Below are 25,917 nucleotides of genomic sequence, written 5' to 3' on the forward strand. Positions count from 1 at the left end.
GAAAGGAAGTGGAACCGCATTCAGGAAACAGCAGCAAAGAAAACCCTCCTACTGGGACAGATTAAGATGGCGACCCTCAATCTCCATGAAATGACGGATAACGAGGAAGCAGGAGAGGAACCTGTGGATATGAATGACACAGAGAAACAGTTGGACAAGGTATTTACCCTGACAAACAGCCAAAGTAACAAATCATACATCAACTTCATACACTGTTAATTACTGACACCTTCTCAGGTCAAGATGTTCATCCAGGACCACAGTGACATTGTCAGACAACATCAGACTCCCTCACAGAGACAAGAAGAAGGACTGAAAAAAGAAATGGCTAAACAAGAACCGGTCAAAAAGCCTGTCAGAATTCGATGTAGCGTTCCCAAACGAACATAGGTTAGTGAACCAGCATTAAATAGCTCATTAACATGTATTCATTTTTGCTCTAAAAGTCTTCTTAGTTGGAGCTTCTTTGCAATTATTGTATAAGTATTCTGTAAATGATAGAAGTATCAGCATTTTGGGGTAACATTATCAGCCCTTTTTGTTCTAGAAGTGGGCTTCTATGCTTTACGTTTAATATGTTTATCCTCATTTGGGTAAGAAAGTCAAACCTGTGACTTTATGGGTGGAAATGCATTGTATTGTATTGATACTAGGGTTCCTGGAAAGTTAAACATAAATGTAGTGCACACTGGGAAATATGTTAATAACCTCCCAATGTTTCTTAATAAACTTTATAAATCAGTTAAATGAGTGGTCAGTGGGACATTCATTTGGCTCCACGGTGTAATTAATCTTGGCTCCTCCTGTCCTCATGACCAAATATACCACATACAGCTCTGGAAAAAATTAAGAGACCACTCCAAATATTCAGTGTCTCTTGTTTTATTATTTATAGGCATATGTTTGAGTAGAATGAACATTTGGGTTTTATAAAACAAACTACTGACAACATTTCTACCAAATTCTAATACATTTTTTGTCATTAAGAGCATTTTCAATAAGTTATGTAGAGATGAAGATGTAATGGTCTCTTAATTTTTTCCATAGCTGTATAATGTAGTGTAGATAGCTTATTATTCTGTACACAAGGGCCTGTATCGCCACCCTGTGGCTATTTAAGAAAACAACAACTGGTGTAAAAAATCAGTCACATTTTACTGCCGTCTGATCAGAGCCGTTGTTAGTTTCAAGTTGATTAGAGCTATGCTGGATATGTGCCAAGGTCATTATGCTCCATGAACTAACACCAATTATGAATGTGTTTACCCATAACAGGAACAACAATGCTCACAGAGTCGCACTTGTGTCAAATTATGAAGTCCGTACACTCACACGCTGTAGACCCCTCCAGAAGACTTCACTGCGAAACATTTGTGTGGATGTCCATTATTGTAACGTAATAAATACGTTCAATTATCTGCTGTTGTTTAAATGTTTTTGTCTGCAGCAACACGATATCCAAATACCGTAAAATAAATATTGCTAACAAAGAGTTAGAAAACGCTGCAATCCGTTCTTTACTGTAGTTCACCCAAATAGTAAATACTCGTAGTAAGTTATACTTATTAAAAAATAAGATATACAAACAGAATATGGGGTATAATATTATTTTTATAAAACATCCAAAAACAGTAATGCTCTACAGTTAGACTATGTAGCACCAGAGAGATGAAACTAGCCAGTGGTTTATTTCTTCTTGCCTTTGCCTTTCTTGGCCTTCTTGCCTTTGGCCCCTTTGTTCTGTAAGGCCTTGCGAACACTGTAGCCTCTCCACCAGGCTTGGGCAAAAATAGCCGCTTTGGTCTTCAACTCCAGCTCCTTGATCTCCTGCTTCCTCTTCTCTTCAACCAGTCGACGCTTCTCCTTGATCTGGTTGGTCTCCACCTCTAGGAGAGCAAATGGTTTCTCCAGATTCCTCAGTTCCCCCTCCTCTTTTTCAAAATCCATTTCAATCAAATCCAGGTCGGCCTGAGACACGTCACAGCGGCAGTTGTGTGTTGAGAGGAAAAAGAAAGATGGTGGTGGATGGTGATAGGAAGTGACGGAAAAAAAAGATACAAGGTTCAATCAGAAATAACAAAAATGGCTTTTAGAGTATTAAAAACATTTTCTTCCCCAAGTAACTTTGGACACTTCGTGGTGGCAAGCTTGTCTGAGTTTGTACCTGCTGTCCTTCTATTTCATCGTCAAAGATTTGAAGCAAGTATTCAATATCTGTCTCCATCTTTTCATTTTTCTGCCAAGGAAAAAACAAAACAGTTTTATTTTTATTAAAACTTAATATGTCCCCACCAAAATATATGAAATATTTACTGTGAAGTGTTAGATATACTTAAGTCACCTCTTGGATTGCTCTCTCCAACTGTCTGTTTTCAAGGGTCAAATTGTTGAGCTGCGTTCTCAGTTGATCAATGTCCTGTTGTATACCTTCCTGCTTCATCTGTGATGTCTCGATATGTAACTGGCACTGCTTTTCTACAAACAGTGACATACCTGCTTCTTGTGTGCTTTTCCCTTGCACAGAACTCTGCAAGATTTTGATCTTAGCACTTTTCTCAGAAATCTATAATACAAAAAGAAAGACAGGAGAGATGAGCTGGGTCAAGAGCAAAAACTTTTGTGTAAGTTTCTTTAAATTGTTTTCTTTTTCATCTCTCTGTGCATCACCTTCGCGTTTACTTCCTTCGTGGATTTGGCTACTTTTTGTTCCAGTGAAACTATGTCCTCCAGACTGCAGGCCGGGGGGGTTAACACAGGCTTGTGGAGAGCCAGCTGTAGCTCCTCATCTGCAGTGGTCAGCAACTTTTCTACCATATTGCTGTGAAACATCTTAAGCACTGTAATTAGTGTGGACTCACTCTCACCTACTTCCATTCCTTGCTCGGCTCTCAAACCACAAATGGCCTCTGGATGGGCTCGCACAAGCCTGAGCAGACCCCTGACCGAGTTCTTGATGTCCCTCTCAAGCTGAGCCCGTTCTCTGTTTCTTGGTTCCCGAGCTTCTCCCTCCTGGTCTTCATCTAACTCCTGCTCCACACCTTCTAGTGCCTCCAGTCTCTCCTCTAATATGTGATGCGCTTGAAGTGCCCTGCTCAACTCCTTATCCTCAACACCAGACTCACTGTTTAACTGGAGGACAGCAGGCAGAGTCGCTGCAATTTCAACCTGCTTGATGGAGTTCTCCAATATGCTTGAGATGCGTTTAGCCTCAAGAGAGAGCTTCTTCTTCTGCAACAGTTCATTATTCTTCTGGTCATCTTCCAATTGGGTGTTTGCCTTTGACAGCACTGTTGCCCCCTTTGCAGACATGCTGTCACTCAATTGTGGGAAAAAATTATAGTAAAATTAGTACACATTCCTGTACACATTCACACATCTGATTAAGCACACACAAATTGAGATATCCCAATAGTCTCCCACAGTCTTGGCCCCCATAGAAAACCACTCAGCTAATGACATGTAGCCTCAAGCCATTAGCCAATATAGGGTATCAGTGGCTACATTTATGACTATAAGTCTGTTATATTGGCCAACAATATTTTGGCATTGGTGACCTTTCCACGACAATATTAGCATTTACTGCTATGTTAAGTTGATCAATTGAACAGGTGAACATTATTAGCGTGTTAAATAGGAAAACGCAATTCTACACAATTAAGTTCCTTGGGCCTAGTTGTTTTCCATAAAGTTGTTATTTTTTCTTTCGATTTTTGAGGAGGCTCGGCGCTGAACTTATGTTAGTTTACTTGATATACTCAGCTAACTGTATATTTAGCCTACCTGTTGGCTCGTATGTTGATCCCAAGCACAAAATATAATTGTTGACTTTTTTTTCTGTTGCTAAGATACCACCAATGTGGGTGGCAGTATCAAATCACTTGCGCATTTTGCAGCAGCAAGGTGTCTTATAATTCTTGCAACCAATAAATGTAGGCACGTATGATTATTTCCATTTTAATAAATGTATTAATAAATGGATGAAATTTACGTGATAGCTTTCTATTAAATGTTTTACAGCATTATGTTATAGACACGGACTTTCATTTTGAAAATTCTGTAACTCTGCCTGCCGTGAATCGCTCCAGTGTCGCAAATGTTTGTTGACCTATGTCTATGCGCTGTACCCCATAGCTGTACACTACCCACAGTTTCGTAGTATTCTTATAAAGTGTCAGTTATTGTTGCTCGCTGACAGATAAATCCAGATATTAGAGCGGTGTAGTTAAATTATAGGTTAAATGTTCTGAGGTCATTTGTTTAGCAGCAGGAAGCTCAGTGTGCGGTGATGATGGACTCAGACGGTCAGTCTCAGCCTGTAAGCCTAAACTGACAGTGAACCAGTTGATTCGGTCATTTCGTTGACAGATGCATTCAGTCATACGACAGAGACCAAATCTGAAACCAGCAGACCTTGTCTGGTGCACACAACTTGAAAGCTGCTGGTTCCGTTTGTAGTCCCTCTTACATGAGAGGTTTTTCATTTGGGCGTAGCTATTATCTCTGTTAGCGCGGTGCCAAGCAAACAAAAAAGGACTCGGGTTTGTCAGCGTTAGCCGTGAGAACCTAAGATGTCCAGGCGTATTGCGGTTTGAGAATAAAACATGCCCTATTTAGCTATTGCGTAGCTTAGATTAACTTAAACTGAGCTGGCTGCAGCCTGTTTATCTTCTAGTAATGGAGGCTGACGACGATGATGTGCCTCTCATCTTGACCTGGGACGAAACAAACAGCGGTCTGCTCAACGAGGAGACTGAGAGAGCAGACGAGAGTAAGTTTTCAAAGTCATATCCTCATCCATGCTAGACATCAGCCAGCACCCTTGCAGCCATTAAGGTTAGGCTAGTGTTCAGTTGTTGGAACTATTGTTGATTCAACTTAATGGTCATTTTGGAGGCTGTAGTGTGTGGTGCTGTTACATTTTCTCCACTGATAGGCTATGTGTTTGTAATGCTTAGTTGTAGCCTCTCACAAAAAGAGAGGTTAACTTTCATTAAGATGTAGACCTACTCTGTATGTACTGTAGCTGTCATAGATGAGGTAGCCTATGATCTTGAGTGGTGATCACTCATTATTTTCTGATCCAATGATGCCTTGTTTTTGTAAGCCTATACAGTGGTGTTTATCAAAGAACATTGTATATTGTTGTTACAGCAGTATATTAAGTGATATAAAGTTAATTATTGTCTACTCACCATATGTCACTTGTGCATTCTGTAGCCGCTTAATGTTGTTGACAGTCAGCTGCATGGTGCACATCCAGGCCACTCTGCTTAAATGGAGAAAAGAGATTGTTCACCGGGCTCTGAGATCGTGTGTGTGTGTGTGTCTGTGTGTGTGTGCGTGTGTGTCTGTGTGTGTGTGTGTGTGTGTGTGTGTGTGCGTGCGCGCGCATGCAGTATGTATGGGTATCCATGCATCCACTCCGCATAGTAATCCTGCTGCCTTTGTATTCCTCACATATAAGCTCCAAAATGACCCATCTGAGGAACTGCTGCCTCAGCAGTCCGAGCGCCCCTCCCTGGTGCTCATGGGCAGCATGTGTGTGTTGTGTGTGTGAATGTCTGCAGCCTGTGTGTAAGTGTGTCTACGTGTGTGAGCTTAGTGGATAATTTTTCTCTGTCTCTGGAGGTGAAAAGGAAGAGAAGAGGAGTTTTTTTATTTTCCTTCTCAGGATATTTGGGAGTGGTGGACAAGAAGGAAGTATCACAATGTTCTTGTTGATTGCTGTTGGAGCTTTCTGGAAAGAGAGGGAGTTTGAACCTGGACACTGAGAAAAGAGGCTGCATTTTCTATCACATTAGTGACAAATTATTATTGTCACATCACATGCTTGGATTGAAGTGTGGCCTTCAGATGTACTGCCAGTGGTCAGGACCCTTCAGATCACCACAAAACTAGATTGTATTAGTCCTGGGGGAAACAGCCATGACTGCTGAGCCCGGTTATGTTTCTGTGAGCCTGACCCCGGATTGTTTTTGACTGGGAGTTCCAAACATGTTATTGTTCCCAAAACAAATGAGGCGTTGGAGAGGCATACGGCAGGCACGGGTTTCTCTCCTGTCAGGATAACAGGCAAGCTGCCGCCGGGACAGGAATTTGATCTTCGAACTTTGTCTCAATCTGCTGCTGTCATGTGGGCCTGGAAACATCTGTGACTGCATTTCAGAGACTCATGTGGTCTCCACTATTAGGTTTTATTCCATTTCCAAGGAATCGTGCCCCAAAGCTAAACATGTGATGTGCAGTGTGTGGGAAGAGCAGCCAGACAGACTCACACAGGATTAACATACGCAGCTGCAAGAAGACACATGGAAGGATTGCTTAAGAAAGAAACTGTGATGCAAAGATTCATTTTGAATATTTAAATTCAGGCTATTGGATACTAATCTGGATTTATTATTTTCGCCTACTTTTGTGTTCATTTTTAAAATGGTGCATGGCTTAACAAAAAAGGACAATCTGTGTCATGTAAAAAATCTAGATGTCATCCCTGTCTTTTGAAGTTAATAGCTCTCCCTCTAGTAGCACCGGATTAATTCCCTCTTTAGGTTTATCTGTCTTGTGTCTGCATCCTGTCAGTGGCAGGAAGGAGACGTAATAGACAACGTGATATCAGTGCATACACAGCACTTTCTCTCTGACTAGCAGCATTGGGTTCAAGGTTCAAAACTCTGCAGCCCAGGCAGGGGGGTAATTTCCATCTGTGCAAGTGTTTAACTCAAAATGTAGTTGTCAGTAGTGACAGTGTTTTCAATTGAAGGGATCTGTTAGAGTCACTTTTTCCAAAAGGAGCAACTGGTGGTCAGAAGCACTGAACTTCATAAGCATTCTCAGTAGTTTTGAAAGCTGTCCTGTCTCCAGTGTCAGCCTCAGCTTGGCTTGGGTGTCTCTGGATCTGTGAGGATACTCATCCGGACTCAACTTGTGACTGTGTTTCTGGAGTTTGCATCAGGCCAGTGTGGAATGTTTGGCCATCTGTATCTCCAGATGTGTGTGGATGCTGGAACAAGAACAGTGTACTGTGAATGACACACACATACATATGTGCTGTGGACTTAAGGGATCCTATTACATTCACCCAGCTGAGGCAAACGGACAAATCCAAACTCATCAATGGAGTGCTTATGCAGGCACGCAGCTAGTTGTAATGAAGAACAGGCCCATACTGAGAGTCCAGAAGTGATCTCCTCCTATGCCTTAGAACTAGACTGTATTGGTAGGCACATACCCCTCTATGTACTGTGTCTGTGTGTTGGTGTGACCCATATATAGTGTTAAAGGAAGGATAAATAATAGACAACGTTATTGAAGTTGCAGTTTGTTATTTTCCTTGTGTACATGGGCTCTATGAATACACTGACATTCAAGGGTTTTCTTTCAGATGGAGGAGGAGGCAATTATGACATAGTGAACAACGCTGTGATCTCAACACCTGGGCCACAAATCCACAGAGCCCAAAATGTGTCCCTACGGCAAAGCTGGGAAATGAACTTCCAGGAAGCAGCCATTTACCTGCAGGTACGGTGGATTATGACATGTGTTAGTTAATGAGTGAACAAGCATGGCAACTGTAACTGAATTCACAAGGTCATAAAATGTTTTTATTACACCTGGCCTTCCCACTGTATTACTTGCAGATGGTTGGACCTTGTTTTCTTCAATTGGGCTATTTTTAAATCATGAACAGCTTTTGGAGGTAATTAAGATAAATTGAGGAAGAGGAACTTCAAAATACAAAACAAAGTAGGCACGCAAAAATAAAAGACATTCTAGGCTGATAAATAGTCAATTGTAAGAAACTTACAAAAACACAGGCTTTTCAATACTGATCGTCAGTAAAGGATATGTCTTAGTCTGGCTCCTAGAGTATATTAATTATTAATAATATTCCTAGATTGAAGGTCACCTTTGAAGGAAACCCTAATAGATTTTCTGAAAGTGTGCTCAGTGTTTTTTAAATGAAAATAATGGTAACCTTTTTTGTACTTTGTCCCTGATCTTTTGACACACCATTCATCAATATATCTGAGGGGCTAAAAAGTTGGTTATGGGATTTATTTTTATCTCTGAACACTGGTATAATTTTAAATTAATACATAAATCTAGGGAGTACATTCATATTGACTAAATCAATTTGACCGGCTAGTGATTGGGGCCACATACATCAGCGGTTTATATTCTGTGTACTGGTCAAAAAGCAGGACAAAGTTCAGTTTGTACAGCATTTGAAAAAAGCACGGAACAATCACACCTAAATACTTAAATTCAGAGATCACTCTTTTGAATGGTAAGGCAGTGAAAGGGAATACTGGGAACAGAAGAATGTATAGGATTAAGTTATTTTGCAGATTCAGTTTGTAGCATAAAAACATTTCAAATCCTTCCAGATTAGACAGGATATGGGACAGTGTGTATAATGGGCTGGCAACATATAGGAAGACATCATCTGTATATAAGGAAAGTTTAGGTTTAACATTGCTCCGTATTCTGCTTTGAACACTTGGTAACGACGAGAGAGATGCTGCTAGGGGTTCAATCGCAAGCAAAAAGAGTAGTGGGGACTTCAGGCATTCTTGGCGAGAAACCCTGTGCAACAGAAACTATTCTGAATGTAAGTCATTAGTACGGACAGGAACATCAAGGAAATACAATTTTCTTGGTACCTGAATTTTGTTATGGCCGTCAACAAATATTCCCACTCCATCTTATCAAAGGTCTTTTCAGCATCTAGGATCTTAACATTCGTGGTCTGGGATGGTGTTTAAATAATGGATGTTGAAGTAGTAGATTTATTTGTCAGATTTAGAATTGTGGGAATTCAGGATAAAATCGACATTGGAGCAGGAAAGGCTTATCTTGTATGGTTTGTATGTGTCCCTTCACATACAGGAGGGAGAGAACAATGATAAGTTCTTCACCCATCCTCGAAACCCAAAGGCACTGGCAGCGTACCTGTTTGCCCACAACCACCTGTTCTACATGATGGAGCTGCTTACAGGCCTGCTGCTGATGATGCTGTCGCTGTGTGAAGCTCCAGCCGTGCCCTCGCTGCGTCTGGACGTCTACGTGAGTTGAACATTTAAGCGCAAACACATGCTTATACACATCAGCTACCTGTTAAAGCTCCTGTCTATTTACTACCTCTGCAGGTCCATGCCACTCTGGAACTGCTGGCTTTGGTTATGGTGGCATTTGAGCTATGCATGAAACTCCGCTGGTTAGGCTTCCACACGTTCATACGACACAAGAGGACCATGGTGAAGGTAACTTATGCATGATGAATACTTTCTTTTTTTTGTTTTTTGTTTTTCTACCTTGCTCTAGACGTCAGTCATTCACTCCAGGGTTGCTTTCACTTGTAGCATTAGGTCCAATGCCATCTGCGTGCCCCAAGTGCTATTTTGTGATTCAGCTTCTGTGTGTTCATGTTGTCTCTCCTTGTACAGACATGTGTGTTGAAGCTACAGTTCATCGAGGCCATAGTGGTTCTGATCAGACAGACGTCTCACGTGCGAGTGACCAGAGCTCTCAGACCAATTTTCCTGGTGGACTGTAGATACTGTGGTGCTGTGCGCAGGTACATGATGACCTAACCAAACACACACAGATTCACTCAGCCAGGTCAAAGTCAGTAATGGGATTAAAGTTTGTTTGTCTACTGTAAGGAAAGGCCGTGCAACAGTGCAACTAGGCATCTCCTCCCAGGCTCCAAACTTATTTCTTTTCATATTAAAGAGAAACAACTACTTTACTTCAGTTGGATTTGTATTTAATTTAATGGATATATCTATATCCATTAAGAATTCAATGAAAATGTCTTATTATGGTGCTACCATCAGTTTCTGAGTCACCAGTTTCTGAAATATTGAAATCCTACACAGGACTTTAAAAATGTAGTTGTAAAACAAGTTTCTAAAACATTTACTCCTCACTGTTTTTCGGTTTTAATGTTACTACTGTGGGAATCGATTACTCCATTATGTTGTCCCACAACTTGAACTGTTTACCAAAGTCTTCACTGACAATGTTTCTTTTATCAGAAACTTGCGTCAGATCTTCCAGTCCCTCCCACCTTTTATGGACATCCTTTTACTGCTGCTGTTCTTCATGGTCATATTTGCTATCCTGGGTAAGAAAACAAATTATTTTAATGTCTATGAAATCCTGTCCTTACTTTTTTGCCCTTTTTATAAAATTATAAAAAAGTTCATCTACCGTCTTCAGAGGGAAAATGGTTTTCTGTTTGTTTTTGATCATCATGTTTCTGTCCCAGGTTTCTGCCTCTTCTCTCCAAACACAACTGACCCGGTAAGTTGAGTATGTAGTCTGCCTGGCATTAGTTTATTTGAGTTATGCAAGTTTGGGGACTTGGGTGGTTGTCTAAAGTGGTCAGATTTCCTGACTTTAAACCCTCTTCTCGCCACAGTACTTCAGCACTCTGGAGAACAGCCTCGTCAGTCTGTTTGTGCTTCTAACCACAGCAAAGTAAGCACCGCAATGTAACATGTTCACTTAATTTCACACACATGCATGGCATGCAAGCTTTACTTCCTACTTTAAGAGCTCATTCTGAGCGCTTATTCTTCACCACATATGCGTTCTGGCTGATCCAACTGTGACTCATGTGGCTCTTTCTTTCCTCATTCTTGTTGCAGTTTCCCTGATGTGATGATGCCAGCATACGCCAAGAACCGCTGGTCCTGTGTTTTCTTCATCGTTTACCTCTCCATAGAGCTCTACTTCGTCATGAACCTGGTACAAATGGCAATTTGTGCAAAAGCAGCAACTATCTGTGGCAACTTCGATATGGCACATATTTGAGTTCTTTAAAAAGAAAAAGGGGCACTGCTTCCAATGAACCCTTTTTTTATGATCAGCTGCAATCCACTGTCATTTTATATTTTTTTCCTCCAGCTCCTGGCCGTTGTGTTCGATACGTTTAATGGTGTGGAGAAGATGAAGTTTAAATCTCTTTTGCTTCACAAACGCTCCGCCATTGACCGTGCCTTTCAGCTGTTAGTCAGTCGGCAGGTACAACCTCACTGTTCTATGTGGTGCAAAAGTATAATTAGTATGAATTCGGTATTTTGTAAAGTACTGATGTCTACTGTGGTTTCTGTTGTTTCCTCTCCAGAGGCCGATGGGTGTGTCGCTGAAACAGTTTGATGGTCTCATGAGATTTCACAGACCTCGGATGTCTGCAAGAGACCGCTTCCTAACATATAAAGCTCTCAACACCTCAGGGGCTCCTATGCTAAGGTGACTGCCTTCCATGTGTACAGTTAAAATCCCTCTGCATTTCATAATTATCGTTCCATTTTCATACAACCTCATTTAACGGGAGTCTGTTCTGCTGCAGTCTACAGGACTTTTATAAGTTCTATGAGGTCACTGGCCTTAACTGGAAGGTAAGGTGTTTGCACTGTGTGGTTCAAATTCAGTGTACATGGGGTCATTTTGGCTGTTTGATTTACAGTACATGTACTGTATATATTTGTTGTTTAGGCACGGCGCAGTGGAGAACACTGGTTTGATGACCTTCCCCACACAACCTTCCTCATTTTCAAAGGCAAAGACTTTGTTTCTTTTTATTCTATTTATTCCACTTGTATCTCAGTTCCTCCCTCTCAGTGCTCTCTGCTCTACTTCAATAGGCATCAACCTGCTTGTGAAGTCCAAAGCCTTCCAATATGCCATGTGTAAGTGAAATAATCTACATTTCCCAGTTGTCCTCAGAGATGCAGAGGCAAAGTCTCATAATCCTGTTGACCCTTTCCTTATGACTGCAGATGCGGTGGTGGCCATAAACGGTGTGTGGATTCTGGTTGAGACATACACGCTGAATAGTAAGTTATTTCCCAATCATAACATAAACGCATGTGACTGAATGGATAGATCTCTCACCCCTCTCTCCTTCTGCAGGTGGATTTTCCTGGTCCAGAATTGTCCCCTGGAGTTACATTGTTTTCCTGACCAGTGAGTAGGCTGCGTGCTGACTGCCACTCACACAGAACATCATGCCAGTATTCACATGACATATAAATGGTCATAGAGGGAGTCATTGAAATGATTGAAGTTTCAAACATGCACTTCTATTGATGTCTACTCTGCCTCTGTCCTTCCTCTTTTAGTTTATGGTGTAGAGGTGTTGTTGAAAATAACAGGATTGGGGCCGATGGCTTATTTCAGCTCTGGGTGGAATCTGTGAGTAATAACTTGGATACTGTGTCCATCGATTGACATATTAAATGAGTACTGAATCCACATTTTCAAAATTGAAGACCGTGGCAATGATTATACTCATGAGTAGGTAGGTATGGGACGATACAAGTATTTCACATCATGATTATCCGGGCCTATATAATTGTGATTCATGATATTATCCCAATATTCATCAAAATATTACTTTTCTTAAAATTGCTCTAAAACACACTGAGTTCACTTTACCTTACATTTTATGAAGACATGTACATTGTTATTGCATCACAGGCAATCTTGAGGCAATCTGTATCAGGAATTTATAGAACTGCACGTTAAGAGAGCTAGACAACTTTTTCAAATCGAGAAAATATTCAGGATTATCTACTAGATAATGGAAGTGCAATACAATCAACAAGTTGTGTTTTATTTTTAAAATCATTTGTGATTAATTCTTCTATCCTCCCATCCTATACATGATAAATGAAGCCATTGACCATTTTGGAATCTGCTCATTTGTTTTCAGTACTTCTACTAATACTTTATATGTGGCTTATTGGTGAAAATGCAAACAAAATTGAAGTTGAACATGAACGCTGTGCTTCTTCTGTCCAGATTTGACTTCTCAGTGACAGTGTTTGCCTTCCTCGGCCTGATTGCTCTCGCCTTCAATATGGAGCCGTTCTACTTCATTGTAGTCCTCAGACCATTTCAGCTTCTTCGGTAAACTTTTATTTCTTACTCCATGAGCACACTGTAAATGCACTATTTCATATTTTCTTTTATGATTAAAATGTGCCCTTTTATCTGTCATAGCTTGTTTAAGATAAAGCAGAGGTATCGCAACGTGTTGGACACCATGTTTGAGCTCTTCCCCAGGATGGCAAGTCTGGGGTTGACCTTAATCATCTTCTATTACTCCTTTGCCATTGTGGGGATGGAGTTCTTTGCAGATGTGGTTTACCCAAATTGCTGCAAGTGAGTCGTGCTGTCATCTGTAGTAATTTAATTACACTCAATTGGGATTTATTTATCATTTTGACTCTACATGAATCCATTCCCTTTTGGTTTTATTCTGCATTCAGCACCAGCACAGTGGCAGACAACTACAGACAGATCAATGTCACCATCGGCAACAAAACGGTGTTGGAAGAAGGCTACTATTATCTCAATAACTTCAACAACATTCTCAGCAGCTTTGGTAATTCCTTTAAAAAAAAAATGTTTCAATGAGGTTGGCAATTTTCTTTACCTTAGTTATTGTTAACACATCTTATGAATAGAACCAAGAGTTAGTTTGTCTCTCAGTACTGTCTGACTTCCCCAGCTCGTTGTCTCTCTGCCCCCAGGCTCATTCATTCTTAGAGAAGACATTAATCTTTGTAAACGGGTCACGAATACGTCATTTCTAATTTTTCTCTAACAGGAGCAATTTAATGGGATTAATGGCAGCAGGACAGAGCATATGTGGGATTGAATCAACTACAGTTGCCGTTTTAACACTTAATAAAAGGATCAGAGAGTGTAACAGTGCAACCAACTGTTGTTTGATATTTTTTGGAAAACAATGGAGCACTGTATCAGAGGAATAAACTGTATAACACTTTGGTGGCCACACGGTCAACACTTTGTTTCAAGGTTAAATCATTTTTTGTTTTCGATCACAGGATTACATGCTTTTTCTCTCTAGTTGTGTTAATGGGCCAGTTTTTCTAAATTTTGGAATCATTCCTTTTCTCCAGTGACTCTGTTTGAACTGACTGTGGTCAATAACTGGTACATTACCATGGTAAGATCAGCTCATTTATCTGCAGTCATTGTCATTGATCAGTGTGTGACGATGTTTGACCGCTGCCGTGTCACTCTCCCACAGGAAGGAGTCACTTCAATGACCAGCCACTGGAGTCGGCTCTACTTCATGACCTTTTACATAGTTACCATGGTGAGGCCCTGTCCAGTCGTATGTGCTTGAGCGTGCACTGCCTTTGTGCCTTCATGTGTGCGTTTCGTTAATGCTCGCAGTGAGACCGTGCATGTGTGTGATAGTTTGTTCTCATCCCTTCTTCAGGTGGTGATGACCATCATTGTGGCGTTCATTCTGGATGCGTTTGTGTTCCGCATGAACTACAGCCGCAAGAACAGGGAACCACTGGAGAACCCAGAGGGTGGGACGTGGTGTTCTTCTATTACTAATGTTTTCACTTTACTTTAAGGGACAAAATGCAAGTCCACATAAAGTTAATCATTAAGTAGTGTTTATGGTTAGGTCTCTAGGAAATTATTTGTGTGTGTGTGTGTGTGTGTGTGTGTGTGTGTGTGTGTGTGTGTGTGTGTGTGTGTGTGTGTGTGTGTGTGTGTGTGTGTGTGTGTGTGTGTGTGTGTGTGTGTGTGTGTGTGTGTGTGTGTGTGTGTGTGTGTGTGTGTGTGTGTGTGTGTGTGTGTGTGTGTGTGTGTGTGTGTGTGTGTGTGTGTGTGTGTGTGTGTGTGTGTGTGTGTGTGTGTGTGTGTGTGTGTGTGGATATTGTGCATACATTTACAGGATGTAAAGCATATCCTGTAAATGTTTTAACTTTGCCTTTGTGTCAGATAAAACGATTAAATGCTTGTTAACATTAATATGTAGCTGCCATTAGTGTGTGACAGAACAGTGTTGAGAGTGAATTAGCGGGCCCATAATATCTGTGTTTACATACTCTAGATGAAAACAGGATCGTATTTGAAGTAGAGGTGAGTCGTGATGAAGCTCTGACCACTCTGGAGCTGTACAAACAGACGTGTCCAGGAACTAACTCCCTCAGCTCGCTACAGAGAGTCCTACAAACTATGGACAGGGGAGGGGTAAGAACACACACAAACGCACACACATACTTCTCCATCCTAGAACGAAACACACTAACAAGCTTTCCCACATGCTTTGGTGTGTACGTACAGCACACGTCTCTGGTGTACCGAGGTCGCAGGTCTAGGACAAAGAGTGACCTCAGCATGAAAATGTACGAGGAGGAGATACAGGTAAGAAATTGAAACAGCACGGGGCGCCCTTAGCTCAGTTGGTAGGGCGTCCCCCCCATGGGCCTCGGCCAGCAGCGGACCCGGGTTCGATTCCAGCCCGCGGTCGTTCTCTGCATGTCACTCCCCTATCTGCCCCATTTCAACTCTGTCTCTACACTATAAATAAGGCATAAAAATGCCAAAAAAATATCTTAAAAAAAAATGGAAAAAAAATTGAAACAGCGATCCTGAATACCAGCACACAGTAGTTTGTGCGTGGTGAAGTCTCCTCACATCGTCTACTTGCTTCTTTCTCCAGGAGTGGTATGCAGAGTATTCAAGGGAGAACCTGCCTCAGCCAGACCAAAGCCTGGAGCAGCGGGATCTGGACCCGTCTCCCTACCCAGAGCTACAGCTCAACTCACAGACTGGACCTCTGAGCATCAACTAACTCACAGTTTGCACCCAGCACACTCACTCCAGCATCTCAGCGGATTTGAAAAGCTAAAGAAACCCCATCACTCCAGCTCCTTTCAATTTTAGACTGATGTAAGTGTGAGGCGAGCTGATGATGACTCCTCTCCGGAGCCGTCTCTACACACAGGACAACAGCAGCACAGCTCTGTGTCACCCTGTTTTGGACTTTTGAAAGACTTCAGCAAACATTACCAGGGAACCTGAACTTCTACAGTATGTTGTGTATGTATGTACTGCTGTTGGCCTTTTGTGACCTTGTGTTAATCATGTACTTAATCCTGATGCCTTAGTTCTGTGGCTCATCTGATCAGTATTTACACAGACACCACTTCTACTAAGATCTCTAAAGATAATTATAAAGTATAAACAATTACACTCCTTGTAGCTCAACCCGACAAAACAATTATGGTGTTTTACCGAACTAATGTCTCAACAGACTCAAGTATTTCACTTTTATATAACTTTTTATTCCTTTAATGTATTTGAGTTGGATAAAAAAGGATTTTATTAAAGGCCTACTTCACCGGTTTGAATATGAAGGTGTATTGAATTCTGAGATCCTATGTAGTATAAATGTGCGAAAAAAATTGAAATCGGTTCATCCTAGCCTGAGAAAAGGCAGAAAGAGTGTTTTTTTAACCCTATATTTCTCTTTCTCGTGACATCACAGAAAGAGAAATATAGGGTTAAAAAAAAACGTACTTTGTAAATATTACTGTGATGTCTTTTACTGTGACATCACAGTAATATTTACGAAGTACGTTTTTTTTAACCCTATATTTCTCTTTCTGTGATGTCACGAGAAAGAGAAATATAGGGTTAAAAAAAACACTCTTTCTGCCTTTTCTCAGGCTAGGATGAACCGATTTTAATTTTTTTTGCACATTTATACTACATAGGATCTCAGAATTCAATACACCTTCATATTCAAACCGGTGAAGTGGGCCTTTAAACTGTTCACATGTAAAGTGCATTTATGTATTTTTTTCTGTACCATCTGTCACACTGCTGGTAACTGCTTCTTTACTTGCAATGCATCACTTTAAACAGAAAAGCAAGGATGGTGTATCATCGCTATTGTACGACCTGCACACACATACCAACCAGAATTATTTAATTCCCCAAAAGTTTTTTTTTTTTTTTTTTTTTTTTTTAAACAGGGTAATTTATTTTACAGTACATTAAGTTCATCCACAATGTAATAAAATATAAATTTCAACAACCTGCGTTTTGCTCTCTGGACTCAAAGTACCGTCACAGCTCCAGTCAGCACAGACAGTAGGTTGAATAAAAGGCACAGTGTGATTAGTTCCAGCTCTCCCTGAGCAGAAAAGTCTTATAGTGCGTCATCAATTTGCCTGTCTGGTTTGACAAACCACACAAGCAGGCACGTGCAAAACGAGTAAAGTTTTATAAATAGTGCATTAATGTTAAAGGGGTAGTTCAGGATTTTAGACATAGGGCCTTATTCCCAAGTTAGCCTTGGTGTTCTTTATCAGTGGAGACAGTTTTCAACACATTTAATTCAGTCCTTCTAGTTGCAGAGTGCGCTCGTGCTAAGCTAGCGCACGGCATCGGGGGGATACCTAGCCTGCTACTAAAACAGTCTTACCCACTCCACAGTACACCCGAGGCCAATCAATTATAACGCCAGACTATCGATGTAAATGTCTGTGTTGATAGAATAATTTTAGAAATAAAACCAACCTCGCATATTGCATTTTGAGGGACTTTATTCCTTGTAGGCTGCGGCAGCGGCGGACTAATACCTAGGTTACAGGCTCTATAATAGTTTGTTTACCTGCTGCTGCCCGTACCTGTACGAGCCGGAATACACTGATGAAGAATTGAGAGGGATGCTCAAAGGGCAGAAAGAGAGAGCGTCTGTAGAGACAGCCCCCGCTGGAGCTGCAGCAGAGAACCGGGACAGAATGACGGTAGACTGGTGGCAGTGCAGTTTCAGTTTCTGTCCCACGCTGCTCTGTTTACTTTCTGCTGTAGTGATTCGGTTACACAGCAAAGTAAAAGTCCGCTGCTGCTAAGAAAGTAGTCCCTCAAAATGCCATAATTCATGCGATGCGAGGTTGGTTTTATTTCTAAAATTATTCTATCAACACAGACATTTACATCGATAGTCTGGCGTTATAATCGATTGGCCTCGGGTGTACTGTGGAGTGGGTAAGACTGTTTTAGTAGCAGGCTGGTATCCCCCCGATGCCGTGCGCTAGCTTAGCACGAGCGCACTCTGCAACTAGAAGGACTGAATTAAATGTGTTGAAAACGGTCTCCACTGATAAAGAACACCAAGGCTAACTTGGGAATAAGGCCCTATGTCTAAAATCCTGAACTACCCCTTTAAGTGTACAGAAGGAAGTCATTCATTCCCAGCACTTGTTCCAGTGTATCACGTCGCATTGTGGAAGGATGTCAGTCAAAAAGTCAAGATCTATTCAATGTGGATCATGCCAAACTCTGTGAGCAGTGCAATGACTAGGAAGACGCCATAGAAGACCAGGAGAAAGCACCCGTAGGTCCGACCCAAGTGGAACCGGCACAGTGGAACAATGACGAAGGACAGCACCAAAGACAAACCCAGAGATCCTGCAAGAATCCACGTCAGCAAACCCTCCAGTTCAAACTGAGGACGAGAAAGAGACCCAAGATGCATCATGTTCATCTGTGACTTCTGTATCTCTCTGTGAGTTTAACCAGAGTTACAAACTGTTGATCAGTGTATCTGAGGAGCTTACCTGCACATAATAATGTGTTTTAAGCATCTGCACCAGACATCCTAAGCCTACTCCAAACAGCATGTCTGAAGTGAATGCAGTCAAGGTTTTTGCATTGATAGCCGGTGTAATACATGTTTATATGTTTTGTTTTAATACTGAGTGAGACACTATCTCATAAAACCAAGGATACTGAAAATGATGCCTCCAAAGCATGCGGCTATGGCCATCCGTGGGTAACCCTGCCGGGCAATGGTGATGTCTGAAAAACAGTCTGAAAAAGAGATACATGTACAGATGACATGCTGAAGATTTTAAGTAGTAGCATGTTTGTATATGTTTAGTAAACATTGAAATAATATTTAAAAAAATATATATCACCTCCTATGCTGTTGCCCCAGGCCAACAGAGTCAGGCCAAGCACGGTGTTGCTTAGACTCAGCACCACACCAAGCATGTGAAGAAGGCTGACCACCTCAGCGGCAGCTGCACTGATCAACACTGCACTCACCAAGAAACCCAGCAGTGCAAACAGCTACAGAAGGGAAAAAGGACAAACTTAGAATCACATGCACACAAAACATATGTTTATATTACCATCACAAATGACATGCTACATTTATCCATTCTGGTAATAAAAATGTTGGACTTTGGTCTAGCCCTTTCATGCATGAATTATGATATCCTCATTCTGGATTTTTTTCTTAAGTGATGTTATACTTCTTTAGGCATGAAAATAAAAAATATAACTTAATTTTTAATTTAGTTGTTTACATGTTCACTCAGGTGGACTGCATGCGTTTTGAGTTTTTAACTCTGCAATCTTTTATTTAACAAAACCAGTGAAAAAGTATATATTACGTGTGTTAGAATTTTAATTTTTAAACATTGATGATGCATACAACCACCATCATATGTGCATTTACTTTTATATAATCAAATAATAATCATACAATTAAAATGTGACTTCAATAATGTTCTCATTTCAGTACAGAACAGGGAGTGGAGAAGGGAGGGAAGGCTCGTGCTTAGAAGAAAGTTTGGTGAATGGTACAGGCCTGAGACATCTGACCAACCATAGATAAGAAGTAATATCCAAGGCTAGGAGCATAGTTTTACTTTTAACGAGAAGACAACGAGGAAGAAGAGGGATGGTCTTTGAAAACTGCCTGACAACGAGATCAACCAATCAATAGACATTTTCAAGATATGTTAAGAGACTCTGCTGTAGAGAGAGAACTCTCTTTTTTGTCCTGTCAAACTGCCTGCATCTCTTCTCTCTCTCTCTGAACTTCGATGTGATCGCATCAACCTGCCTTGTCAATTTACTTAGATAAATACTGAGGCCGAGATTCCGAATTTTAAACCTTTCTCCATAAATAAGGATAAAGAACACGTATATTTTTATTTCTAACATGTGAAAACTAATAATATATATTTCAATGCCTGATCACATATATTCACATATTCTAATATACTAATACAAAAGCGAGGAATATTTTTTTCAATTAAAATGTTCTATAAAAATAGCAGAAAACTTTTTCCTTGGTTCTCCAATTTTCCAATGCATGATGTCCAATTTAATGGACAGGTGATTAAACATCATTTCCTCCCAATGTTAAATCAATATATGATATTATTCCTAAGTTGTTACTTGATGTTGCCATATTTTTTTTTATCTGCCAGGATCTAGTTGGCAATATATGGGATGACACACAAGAGTCCACTGTAGTGGCTGATATGCAACTAGGCGATCTACACCCATGCATATTCAAGAAAACAGCTTTTGAATAGCTGTCCACTGTAGTGACCACTATGTGTGAAAGGGCTAGACTGAAATAGCTTAACAACTATTGAAAGGATTGTACAGACATGCATGGTCCCCAGAGGATTAAGCCTACTGATTTTTGGTGATCTTCTTGACTCTAGAGCTGCCATTAGCTCACATTTTTGTGCTAATTATCCACACGCTAAACACTGATGGTAAACAATAAACATGTTGAACAATATACCTTTTTAATCAAATAATTACATCCTTTAACATGTATGTCAGATATGTGTAACCTATCCAACTCCCCCCTATGCATATAGATCCTGTATATTTTGGACAGTATCTGTTCTTTTTTTAAATCTCCACAAATACTTACTGCATGATATTTGGGCGGATGGTCGTTAGTGGTGGAGCAGAAGACAATGGCAGACAGGAAAAATCCCAGCAGAAAAATCAGCAGCCAGAGGGGAAACTGGCCTTGGATCATATAATCTCCATCTATACATTAGTTAAGGGGAATACAAAGGGGAGTTATGATTTAAATGTATACTGTATGTGACAGGGCTGCTACAGTATGTCATTCTGCCTTTATCTTGGAACTTACATATTCCGGACTGGAAGGCGAGCACACACACCAGAGGAGCAGTGATCAGATGGAGGCAGTTTAGTGGCCGCCTCCAGTTCTTGTCTTCTTTATCGGGGTCGACTACAGGGATACAGAGCAGCAGCAGGACCTCTAGCGGCGTCTGAGGGGGGGTGCAAGATCATTAACATTACAGATTTTAAACAGCTTTTCACTCATTAATTTAGACATTCAGCTTCTTTCACACTGCCCCCCCCCCCCTGAATATGTCCACCATTGCACACACACCTTCAACACTTTGAGGACTCTCCAGCTCCGTGATTTCCTCCTCCACTTCCTGTTGTCCACTGGGTTGAGAGAGCTCAGCAGGATCTGACTAGTGGACTCGGAGTAAGGCAGGAGAGGCCTGTACTCTGACTCTGAGACACACACACACACACGCACACGCACACACACACACACGCATCTTATGGTCCTGGTCATGCAGACAAATCCTGACTTATAAAAAGGGTTTCTTCGCATTCCTACCATACTCCTGTTGGATAGTCCCAGCGTTCAAAGAAGGAAGGTCATCATCAGATGAGTCGGATGAGTGAAACTCTGCTGCAAAGGCAAAAAAAAATATGATGTCGAAACTTTTTTTTCTTCTTCATGTGTGTGTGTGTGTGTGTGTGTGTGTGTATGTTTCTAACCTGGAATGGGCTCAACATTTCGGACACTTGAGTTCATTGCATGTTTCTGCCGGTTGTAGATGTAGGCGCTGATGATAACAGTCAACACATACACCACATAGAGGCCCAAGTACCCTAAAAAAACGAAACAAGGAGAAGTTAGCTATAAATGTCACAATGTGTGTAAAGCTAATTATAGCTTGATGTAAACTGCTCTAAAAAGTGTAACAATAACCACATACTGTATCCTGTGTTTACAGTCCATAGTTTTTGCAGACATTCTGTATATAAAAAGTGTTCTGGGATCATGATCATGGCTGCAAGTGGGCCCTGAAGCCCCATGGGCCATTAGACAACAGTAGTGGAACTAAGGACATTTACACTTTTATGCTACTTTATTCTCTACTCCACTAGAGTTTGGAAGCCAATACTGTAATCTTTACTTCACTTCATTTATTTGACAACATTGATTTCTTGTTAATTTTCCAATTTAAATTATTAACAAAATATATATCAACTAAATAATTAGATTTTTTATTATTCATAAAGCCAGCAATATGTAACCAAGTTAAATTATTTCCACCTTTACCAGCCTCAGCATTAGTAACGTAGACATTAATGTATCACTAAATATATAACAATGACGTATACAAGTTCTGATGTATCCTGCATATTGAGTACTTTTACTTTTGGGACTTAGTAGTAGTATTAGTAGAAGTAGTAGTTGGTCTAGTATTTAGTTGATGTCAATAATATTCAAGTAAGATTTTGAGTGGAGGACTTTTCTCTAATGTGTACTAAAACCATAGAAGTATATACCCTTGGAGTATAATTTAGAACAATACATCTTAATTGTACACATTGACTCCACAAAATGACAACAGAAAAATTAATACCCAAATCAAAAATGCAAAAAATACACCAGTGTCCAACCACATATATGCATGTGTAACTGTTTATGTGTGTGTGTACCAAGTATTTCACTCAGTGTCGTGGTTCCTCTGTACAACATGAGGAAAGTCCAAAACACTGCCACCATGTAGAAGGTGACATCACGCAGGAAAGGACGGGAGGCCACAGCGAAAGGCTTCACCAGCGCCACGCTGCCTGCAACTACTGTGGTGACAAATATACCCGCTCCTGTGAAGAGAGGGAGCGAGGCCAAGCAGGTTTTCATATTTAAAAAAAGCTTGACTTCTTTATGAATCTTGTCATGTTCATTTGTGAATCGGTCCCTACCAAATAAGGCTCCAATAGCCAGCCCAGCAGTGTGTGGGTGGGAGAAAGCTGCCATGGCGCTGAAGATGTCAGGAGCTCCATTACCAAGAGCCAGAAATGTCACGCCCTCAGCAAAAACAGCAGTCAAGAAAAATATTCTTCACAACATTTTGTTTTAGCAACACTGCCAGAAGTCTAAAAAGTGAATAGAGAAACTACAAAAATCATAGAATTACTGTGATTTGGCAGTCCCACCGCGTTGTACCAATTGTATACAAAACATAAGAAAATTAGAAGTTCTGAGGGATGTATAGTGGGTGCAGGTAAAGGATACAGCCACGTTGTGAGTGAGGTGCAGACTGGTAGAGATGGCTGACAGGTTGGGACAGAAGCTGAGGAGAAACAGGTAAAATAAAGACAAGAGAATGCTCTGGAGGAATTCAACAGTTAATGAAAAGTATCCCAGAACGTAAAAAATTCTTTAACAGTTCAGGACATTTCACAATAAAACTACATCAGCTTCCATCGACTTTACTGCACTATAGGGTCCAATGTGTGAAGGGAGGGAGGGTGTGTGGGATAGAGAAGTAGAACAAATTGTGCTTCCTTTGAGGAAATCTCACAACATAAGTGGCACAACGCTGAAAAACTTTCCACAGTCATGTGACTGTTCGAACTGAGGTCATGATTGTGCGGGTATGGTCTTCACATGTGGACCTGTAAATACGCTGTGACGCTTTCCATGGCCAAAACTAATCAATGAAAATGAATGATTTGTGCTGGTGGTCAGGGACTGGCCCTGACACATAATGGGGAACTTTATAGTGAAACAACGGCAACGTGAAAATACTTACAACTTTGATGCCATGAGTCCAAGAATGACGAACAAAAAGAGCAGCCATATAATCTGTGGAGAGGCAGAAGACATATCTCATGGACTAGTTGTTTTCCTAACACACACTCAGAGATGGGCTGAAGCGCTGCTCAAGTGTGGTGTACTCAGACAAATGCTCTTCAAACAAGAACTAGGCTGAATAAGTTGACTCTGATTAACATGACCATAACTGATCCTGCTGTTCCTATATTTTAGTTCCTGTAAACCATTTATTTACACAAAGACAGAGTATCCTTTCGTCTGCAAAATCTCACATGCACATTTTGCCATTTTCAGTTTGACTGGTTATTCAGCAAATTCAAGAAGTTAACACATTCTTATGCAAACTCCATTATTAAGCAAACAGTGAAATAACCAGTAAAATCAGAAGTTTGATAATTCCCCTTCCTTATGCAGCAACTTCTATAAAAAAAAATCAGTTGATGCTGAGCTGCAGAGTTTCAGGCTGCTCCATGGCAACTGCCCACAACAAAACACATACACATGTCTTACACAGAGAGTGATGGTGAGCGGCGTGAGGTTGGGAGGAAGCAGACAGAAGGCCACACGAAGGTAGTTGATGAAGCCATCTTGCATGCTACAGTCTGGTGTGTTCTTCACAAATGCACAGCGGTCTGCAGCACTGAGGTTCATCACAAGGTCACACTGAACACACACAAATAGACAGAAAGATATCAATATTCTCACATACTACATGTATGCATCAACAATTTTTCAAACTAATATAATACTCTTATCATTAAAGGGATTTATCAAGCGGAAAATAACAAATACGTAGGCCTACTTGCTATAGCTTCATAAAGTCAAAGTATTGTAAAATAAATCATTATGAGCAGAGAAAGTATAGTGTAACATGAGGCAAAATTGATCAGCGGGTCCCTATCCACTTTCCCTTTCTCTCATTGTGCACATGTTGGATTGGGTTAGGTACTCATCAGGTAAAATACACACATCGCAGACTACACTTGCCAGCATTGTAACATTTTGCCCAGAAGACAAAACAACAAACCAGTACTCCTTATGTTCATCTTAGATTTCAGTAACTACGGTAATAAACATACAGTTGAATTAAAGCATCACAAGAAAGTTCTGGCAAAACTGGACACATTTTTTTTTTAAAGTGGACTAAGCGACAGAGCTGCAGTTGATTGCAATACACTGCATAAGGAGTGTACCATCGCTGATATTATATCAACTTAAATAATAATGGTGTCATATACAACACATGTTTATCTCAACTTTGGGGAAAGTTCAGATGCTGACATAACCATGTCTGACATTACCATGTCAGCTATTGTGATTTAGTGGTTCATATTCCCAAAGAAAATGTTAATCAACTTACAACACATTGTTACACAGTGAAACTTGGGCCAATGGGACCCCTGAAAATCACTGCCCTCAGTTTACACTGAAGACAAACAATTTAACACTTACATCCATCCAATTGCATTTGGAGGACCCTGACATGTAAACGTTTGGTTAAAACCGTAGATAGTATATAAAATAAACAGCAGTCACACTTCATTCACGCCTGTCGTCTCCTTCGAGTCATGTGACAGCAGGGAAAACCTGTTGACAACCTGCCAGCTTCAAATGAAACTGCGCACACATATTAAACCCCTGTACTGTGCGCGTATTCGCACAAACACACTCACACACAGGACCATAACCAAGGATAACTTCCAACGTCAGATAACATCTTAATTTTGCAGATGTTAAATCTCACAGACCTCGTCGTTGTTGCTTAGAGAAATCATGGCTCGTGTTGTGTTTGGTTCGACACTGCTCGTCTGGTTAACGAGGACATGGGAGCCCGAGGTGGACTGCTGGTGACACACTAACACCAGCAAAAGTGACAGACAAGCAGCAGAAGACATGATTCACTTTATCCTGCAGCCGCGTCCATCCTGGTGGTGCGTTAACAGGACCGTGGAGGATTTGTTTCCATAGACTGTGCGGCAATCCGGACCTTTGAACTTGAAATCAAAACCAGGAAACGACGAGAAAAATATCTCAATGTAAAAGTCTTTGTTGATGTTGCAGCCGTAGCGTCACTTAACAAACGTGATTAGTTATTTGTGCCTATTTTGTTGAATGCCTGCTCCAGTGCCCGTGAACATTGTGTACACCTTCGCCAGAAACTCCACCTTCAGTTTTTCATACAATGTGCCGCCTTCAAGGACCCCTCGTAAAACTCAAATATTACAAATATATATTTGTTATATAGGCTATTTGTTGGTGAGATAAAGTAAATATACCACCAGAGGCACTTTTAATCGGGGTTATAATATAAATACTATTTATTAATCTTTTTCCACAAAGCTGCTGTGCATTAGGCTAGTTGTTAGCAAGCTTCGGCATAATTTATTTCAAATGTAGCCTGC

At 40.7% G+C, this 25,917-nt stretch overlaps 3 protein-coding genes across 5 annotated transcripts; 1 reads left to right on the forward strand and 2 right to left on the reverse strand.

The window, feature by feature from the left end:
- Positions 1-1,686: 1,686 nt before the first annotated feature.
- Positions 1,687-5,278, reverse strand: drc10 (dynein regulatory complex subunit 10; the record flags this gene model as incomplete). The annotated part of the gene is made up of 5 exons (XM_080035058.1): positions 5,193-5,278; positions 2,668-3,316; positions 2,342-2,563; positions 2,165-2,236; positions 1,687-1,968 (listed from the first exon to the last, which is right to left on the reverse strand). Exons 2-5 carry the CDS (start codon positions 3,307-3,309, stop codon positions 1,687-1,689), a joined length of 1,218 nt encoding a protein of 405 aa, XP_079891184.1. The 5' UTR covers positions 3,310-3,316; positions 5,193-5,278.
- On the forward strand, positions 4,122-16,311 carry tpcn1 (two pore segment channel 1). Of its 2 annotated transcripts, none has more exons than XM_080051306.1 (26): positions 4,122-4,768; positions 7,382-7,518; positions 8,890-9,066; positions 9,150-9,263; positions 9,447-9,577; positions 10,041-10,129; positions 10,274-10,308; positions 10,427-10,485; positions 10,656-10,755; positions 10,915-11,031; positions 11,135-11,259; positions 11,360-11,408; positions 11,506-11,569; positions 11,655-11,699; positions 11,790-11,846; positions 11,923-11,976; positions 12,132-12,204; positions 12,814-12,921; positions 13,015-13,176; positions 13,284-13,399; positions 13,941-13,987; positions 14,072-14,140; positions 14,267-14,363; positions 14,897-15,036; positions 15,130-15,210; positions 15,509-16,311. In XM_080051306.1, exons 1-26 carry the CDS (start codon positions 4,675-4,677, stop codon positions 15,638-15,640), a joined length of 2,472 nt encoding a protein of 823 aa, XP_079907432.1. In that variant the 5' UTR covers positions 4,122-4,674; the 3' UTR covers positions 15,641-16,311. The 2 variants fall into 2 exon arrangements, with proteins under 2 accessions (XP_079907432.1, XP_079907431.1); XM_080051305.1 differs by lacking the exon at positions 4,122-4,768 and adding an exon at positions 7,113-7,216.
- Positions 16,312-16,393: 82 nt separating this feature from the next.
- On the reverse strand, positions 16,394-25,668 carry slc8b1 (solute carrier family 8 member B1). 2 transcript variants are annotated; one of them, XM_080051328.1, is made up of 15 exons: positions 25,264-25,668; positions 24,026-24,178; positions 23,493-23,545; positions 22,973-23,030; positions 22,660-22,765; positions 22,393-22,560; positions 21,442-21,555; positions 21,278-21,349; positions 21,038-21,168; positions 20,771-20,912; positions 20,543-20,664; positions 18,777-18,930; positions 18,589-18,669; positions 18,417-18,481; positions 16,394-18,304 (listed from the first exon to the last, which is right to left on the reverse strand). In XM_080051328.1, the coding sequence occupies exons 1-15, from the start codon at positions 25,408-25,410 to the stop codon at positions 18,113-18,115; spliced, it is 1,758 nt and encodes a 585-aa protein (XP_079907454.1). In that variant the 5' UTR covers positions 25,411-25,668; the 3' UTR covers positions 16,394-18,112. The 2 variants fall into 2 exon arrangements, with proteins under 2 accessions (XP_079907454.1, XP_079907453.1); XM_080051327.1 differs by having other exon boundaries at positions 21,278-21,352.
- Positions 25,669-25,917: the final 249 nt, after the last annotated feature.

Source organism: Ammodytes marinus (assembly GCF_949987685.1).
Source record: "Ammodytes marinus genome assembly, chromosome: 2".
Taxonomy (NCBI): Eukaryota; Metazoa; Chordata; class Actinopteri; order Uranoscopiformes; family Ammodytidae; genus Ammodytes; species Ammodytes marinus.

Coding starts and splice junctions, on each gene's coding strand:
- tpcn1 (XM_080051305.1), top strand. CDS start 7,114: ATGGAGTGCTTATGCAGGCACGCAGCTAGTTGTAATGAAGAACAGGCC. Junction 10,486..10,655: donor GTGCTTCTAACCACAGCAAA/GTAAGCACCGCA, acceptor TTCTTGTTGCAG/TTTCCCTGATGTGATGATGC. Junction 11,977..12,131: donor TTACATTGTTTTCCTGACCA/GTGAGTAGGCTG, acceptor TTCCTCTTTTAG/TTTATGGTGTAGAGGTGTTG.
- slc8b1 (XM_080051327.1), bottom strand. CDS start 25,410: ATGTCTTCTGCTGCTTGTCTGTCACTTTTGCTGGTGTTAGTGTGTCAC. Junction 22,766..22,972: donor ACCTCACTCACAACGTGGCT/GTATCCTTTACC, acceptor GTTTTTGCTGAG/GGCGTGACATTTCTGGCTCT. Junction 18,931..20,542: donor ATCCGCCCAAATATCATGCA/GTAAGTATTTGT, acceptor TCCCTTCTGTAG/CTGTTTGCACTGCTGGGTTT.